Source organism: Perognathus longimembris, chromosome 9 (assembly GCF_023159225.1).
Source record: "Perognathus longimembris pacificus isolate PPM17 chromosome 9, ASM2315922v1, whole genome shotgun sequence".
Classification (NCBI taxonomy): domain Eukaryota; kingdom Metazoa; phylum Chordata; class Mammalia; order Rodentia; family Heteromyidae; genus Perognathus; species Perognathus longimembris.
The window spans coordinates 50,794,386-50,800,385 of NC_063169.1; the positions used below are offsets into that span (position 1 = coordinate 50,794,386).

General features: G+C 45.6%; 1 protein-coding gene across 1 annotated transcript in view; it reads right to left on the bottom strand.

Annotated features, from left to right (window-relative positions):
* The window catches only part of Moxd1 (monooxygenase DBH like 1), a 54,095-nt gene extending 48,474 nt beyond the window's left edge, over window positions 1–5,621 (bottom strand). The window contains exon 1 of the mRNA XM_048354097.1: window positions 5,328–5,621. Coding sequence (XP_048210054.1) covers window positions 5,328–5,591 — 264 coding nt within the window. The 5' untranslated portion in view covers window positions 5,592–5,621. The remainder of the gene's footprint in view (window positions 1–5,327) is intronic.
* Between the last annotated feature and the right edge of the window lie 379 nt (window positions 5,622–6,000).

The window sequence follows — 6,000 nt, forward strand, 5'->3', positions numbered from 1 at the left end:
CACATCATTTCCAAAAGCACTTCCTCTGAGTAGCCTGACAGCAATTACACTGCTGCTGAAGACACTTCTGGATACAGAAAGGCTTCAGTTTTTTAGATGGCCCACAAGCAAGCCTACAGCAAATGATGACATATGTGTCTGCCTCCATTCACAAGTGATGTATACCCCATAGGAAGGGTGAATCCATTTTTGTGCAAATTCAACAGACACATCCGACAATACCGCTCTGTTCTCTCATTCACACAAACTGGGTATTCATCTACCGGATTACTTGCTTCAAATGGGCACTCAGAGTTGCTAAATGGTTCGGATGGGGGTGGAGTTGTTCTGTGTCAAAAAGGGGCAAAGAACAAGGAAGGGACACGAATCCATCAGGAAAATGAAAGTTGAACGTATTCACTGAGACAAAATAGTGTGGTTCTGAAAAGCCAATGCAAAAGGACAGGCTGTTTCCCAACCCCCTAGCCCCAGCCCTTCTGCCAGAGACAGTGTAGGAAGTGACCCGGATGCTTCCACAATGCAGACCACTCCAGAGAAATCAATCCAGCAAATACAGGGACAAGACTCCCTTTCCCAGCACAGCTTGTCCTTTTCACCCCCATTTTCATTGTACCTGGCCTACATTTCCCTTGAAGAAAAGGTCTTCAGGCAGGGTCAAAAAGCTCACAAAATGAGCAGAGAAATGTTTCACAGCTGTGCCAGCCTCCAGGTTAAGAGTTTGTTTATTTACATTGAGACAGAGACTCACTATGGGATCCAGGCTATCATGGACCTCCCAATCATCAAGCCTCAGCCTGCAAAGTGCTGAGATTACAGGCTTGTACTACCATGCCTAGCCCCAGGTACAGTTTCAAGGATTTTTTGGTTGTTTTTTTTTAAGCTCAGTAAAAATTCAAACAAATATTATACTGCTGTCTACAGATAAGTTTACTGGGCTTAATTTAGAATTAGTGATCAGTGACCACTGGAAAATATGAGGTTGCCAAAGCTCCAAACTCTTTTACTGGGGAGATGACTCTTTTACAGAGGAGGTGATAGAGAGAGTGTATAATAACACATTGGAACAGTTACCAAGTGTTCACTAGCAGAGTGTTGGAATGTGTCAGAGAGGGAGGAGGAGAAGAAGAAGGGATAGAATGTGAATAAGGAAACATTGCCACCTGGTGCAGTAGCATCTAGAGAGTAGACCCCTAGAGATAGGTGCTGGGAAGGAGACTGTGGCCAGCCAGTTTGATATAATGTATTTTCCAGATGGTTGTACTAATTAGTCTATTCCTGTGATGCTGGGTGGAGTCTATGATTCCTCCTGAATCAGTGAGCCTACAGCAACAGCTAAACCTACTACACACTGACTCAAAGGCTAGGTTATAAAGGCTATACAGTTTCTACCTGGGCCTCTTGGGATGTTCATGGTTGGCACCAACCATAACGCTGCGAGGAAGCTAAGCAGCCACACAGACAGACCACAATCCCACTACAGACCTGGCTGAGGGCTCTGTGAATAGCCCACACCAACCACCAAGCAGACATTCAGGTGAGCAAGCATTCAGATATTTCCACCCGCCCACTTTTGAGATGACACAAGGGAAGCAAAGCAGAGCAGAACCCACCAAGCCCTGTTCAAAATCCAATTTGTGACCAAAAAAGTCAGTCATTGTGTTGCACTACTATGTTTTAGGGGTGGTTTCTTAAGTACAAATCAATAGTTGAAACAACAGCCTTCAATACTGGACTCATTTCCTGACTTAGAATAAACCCAGTCTAAAATCCAGCAGTGATACTCAGTACACACTATGTTGAAAATGAACTACACAACTTGTTGGGGAGAGGGTTAGGAGGGAAAAAACTGGGAGAAAATGAGGGAGGAGGTGACACTATTCAAAAAGCAATATACTCCTTATCTGACTTATACAGCTATTTACCCTCTGTACATCACCTTTACAATAAAAAAAGAAGAAAAGTAAAAGAAATGAGACTTGTCTTTCATGGATTTTTATAATTTGGATTGATTTTTTTAATTGTTTGTTTGTTTGTTTGTTTTTGGCCAGTCCTGGGCCTTGAACTTAGGGCCTGAGCACTGTCCCTGGCTTCCTTTTGCTCAAGGCTAGCACTCTGCCACTTGAGCCACAGCGCCACTTTGGGCCGTTTTCTGTATATGTGGTGCTGGGGAATCGAACCCAGGGCCTCATGTATACGAGGCAAGCTCTCTTGCCACTAGGCCATATCCCCAGCCCCTGATTTTTTTAATTGATTTTAGCTCTTAACTAATCTGGTCCTAGATTGGTTGCACTGTGAGACATCTTCCGCGCAAAAGTGTGTATGTATATGTATGCTTTGTACACAGTTGCTTTGTGTACAAATCTGAATTATTGCCAGTACTTAGTAATCAAAGGTTTATACACACATGCATGGATGTGCTCACAAACACATACACACAATCTTTCCTGTGAAACAAGATGAACAGACATTCTGGCAACATAGAATTGTATTTCCCTGAAACTGTAATTCAAGCACAAAAACTCTTATTTCCCCAAGGCCCTCTACTGTCCATTGTATACTGCCTTCTCCAGAAAAGTCCCCGCCACTCTTCTATTTCCTTCCTGACATATTTAGGTTTATGGCATCTATTTAGCCAACAATCTTTTCTTGGTTAGCTATAGAATGTATGCTTACATAGTAATACAGAAGTTAGCACTGTTGAAAAGAAGCGCTTAAGATAATTACAAATTAGAAGTCAAAATAATGTAAAGTTCAAGTTTAAAGTTAAATAAGAGGATGACATAAAACATAGAGGGGGAAACTCATGAGACGCAGTGACTGGGCTGTCAGCTTAGGTTCTATAAAACAGCCTAATGCCATTCCTACTATCTGGCTCTTACACTTCCACAGATGCCCCAGGAGCCAGAGCCTTTTGTTCCATTGTTCCTTGCAAAGTCCGTGTTATCCGCATATATGTACTGCATCTAAAACTCCTATTTATTTTCTGGTTACGGTATTTTAATGCACTCTTATCAAACTAGTGTATGAAAACTCTCAAATAAATAGTTCATAGGGAGAAAATTCCATTTCAAAATTGGAAAATTGAATCCCTTAGCCTGGATCATTCTGGAATTAAACATTTATTTTTACTTATTTCATCCTTTCAAAGAGGTTGTGTGTGTGTGTGTGTGTGTGTGTGTGTGTGTGTGTGTGTGTGTGTGAATGCCAGACTTATGTTTTGACCTCAGAGGCTGAGTACCTTCCTTGAGATTTTTTGCTCAAGGCTAGCACTTTAACACTTGAATCACAGCTCCACTTCTGGCTTTTTTTTTTTTTTTTTTTTTTTTTTTGGTGGTGGTGGTAAATTGGAGATGAGTCTCATGGATTTTCCTGTTTGAGGATGGCTTCGAACCACAATCCTCCTATCTCAGCCTCCTGAGTAGCTAGGATTACAGGCATGAGTCAGTAGCTCTCTTCCCAGTTAACTGGTTAATATAATTTTACATGCCCTAAAATCAATGGGATCCTTAAGAAAATAGACTATTAAGTGAGAAAATGGGGAAAGTAAATAGCATATAGAAAGCCCTATTTCTTACTCATTCCATGAATAGGAAATTTTTCATATGTAATTTCTGTCTCAGTGGCACATATTCACTATTTTAAGAGAAATTCCATGTTTCAATACCAATCTAAAGAGCACTTAAGTCTTATACAATCTTGATGAAAAACCAACAACCAGCAGTGTAAATTATTCTGTTAGCTATCTAGCAAAATCTATTTTCTGTGAGCCAATGGACTCAGGATTCTACTCTATCATTTGATATCAAATTGGATGGGTTTTCTAGAAATAGGCCTCTTCTGACAAAAAATAATATTAAGTTAATTTGTAAAGTACACTCTGATGTATAAGATTACCACACTAATATGTCTCTCCCTTTCTACAGAACATGTAAAGATAGTTTAGGAGCATAGTACCCTCCTCAGTTTACAAAAACAACTTAAAAAAACAACCCTTGGCTGAATTAGGTATTTAAGAATATATGTCTACTTATATATAGCAGTCAGCTAGTGAAGTCTGTGTTTGCTATCAAATCCTCGGTTAAGAAATTTAATGTCTCAGAGGTTTCAGAAGAAAATTTACATACACCATGACGTCAGTAGAGTGTATTCCTCATAAAACTTTACTTTATTGGGGTTGCAGAGTACTGATTTGGGGAGGAAACGATTCCGTTGCAGAAAAGCAGACAATAGCGTGGCTTTGAACTTTTTATTACTGTCACTTTGTTTCTAGCCAAAGTCTATAGTTCAGTGCCAGAATCGAAGTTCAAATGTCAAATCGAACTTAGAACTCAGGGGTAAAACTGCTGAGAAATACACCCTGGAATCCATGAAGAACGTTTTCTTTCTACCCAAGCTGTAAGACAATATACCAGAACAAGTGACGTTTTCATCTAGAGTTCTAGCAAAGGGTACTGGTGTGGGACGAAGATTGATAGGTCACAGAGAGTGTACATTCATCACCGTCCAAATGTTGGTCAGCATCAAAGATGTCCAGGAAACCTAGGCATCTAATTAATTATTCTGGTCATTGCATATTTTTTTCTAAGCATAAAGACACCTATGAACAGGCAACATTGCTACCCCAGCTCTCTGGCAGCAAAGCGGCAGCAAGCAAATCAAATTAATTTTGCTGCTTATTAAACTAAGTTAAAAATATGTTGCTACTGAATGAAAGCTTCTGCTTTGGGGACCTTAGACTATGAAGCTCTCTTAATACAGCTTCCTACACAGCTCCCAGAATAACAAACTTCCTAAAGAGATTCTTAAGATTGCTTCATTCATTAGGGGGATGGTGTTCCCACATCAAGCCAGTGGTCTGGGGTTCAAAATAGCCCAGGACTGGGGCAAAGACAGCAAGACTGTGAAGTGCTAATGCGTTCGGTCCCCACTCTTCCCTGCCCTGAGCTGTACGGGTTAGGACTCCAAAGTATTGGGGTTCCTTTCCCATCCTACTAGGTGATGAAGGGGAGCAGGGAGTGGGGGGGGGGGGTGTTAAGGGTGAAGTAGAGGGAGACAGGCAAGTGTTCCTAGAAGGAAACCTAGCTGGGCTTAGGGTGATTGGTTTCCTGGCGGGCTGGGGGGGGGGGGGGGCGAAAACTCCCAATCACGCAGCGCTGAGGGTGCGGGGAGCCCAGTGCGGGGGGTGGGCTCCTTGGGCGCTGGGGTGCAGCACCCTGCCGGTCGCCAGGGTGGGGGTGCCCAGGCCGGGACGCCCAGCTTGCGGTCCCCGGGGCGCCCGGCACTCTCACCCTTCCCGCGAGGCGAACTCCCGCAGGGCCCGCGCTTACCTGGAGGTACGGTCTCCCGTGGGCCACCCCGGCCACGACGATGTCCGCGGAGACCATAGTCCCGGTGGGCGAGAAGCCGAAGCCCACGTAGCCGGCGGTGCGCACCTCGAGGCGCACGGCGAGCCGGCTACCCTGCTGGCCCCAGCCCAGCCAGTACTGGCCCTCGGCGTCGAGGGCCGTGCGGTGCGGGAAGGAGCGGCCCGAGCCCCCCGCAGGCGCCCCGGGGAGCAGCCCCCACAGCAGGAGCAGCGGCCAGCCGCACATCCTCGGCGCCTCCTGCCGCCGCCACCTGGGCTCCAGGCACTGGGAAGCGCGGGGCGGCACGCGGAGCGGGCGGCGGGGGCGAGCCCGAGGTCTGGGACCGCCCCTGGGGCGGCCGCGCCCGGCCCCCTGCCCGCCCTCCCTCGCTTCCCGCCCCAGGCCCGGCGCGCCCCGTCTGGTGGTATCTACCCACAGCACTGGGCCTTTCCTGGGATCCACCTGCCGCCCTTGACTCTTCACTTGGTCCTTGAGTTTGATGGGTAGGAAAGCCAGGGGCTTCTCTGAAGTCAGAGGAAGAAGAAGCTCCCCAAACAAGGGGGCCCAAGATGGGAAAGGAGAGCCAGAAAGTTCTAGAGAAAGGGGAGAGAGATTCCTGAGGACAGAATGGAAAATGGATGGTCTGGAATGGGGT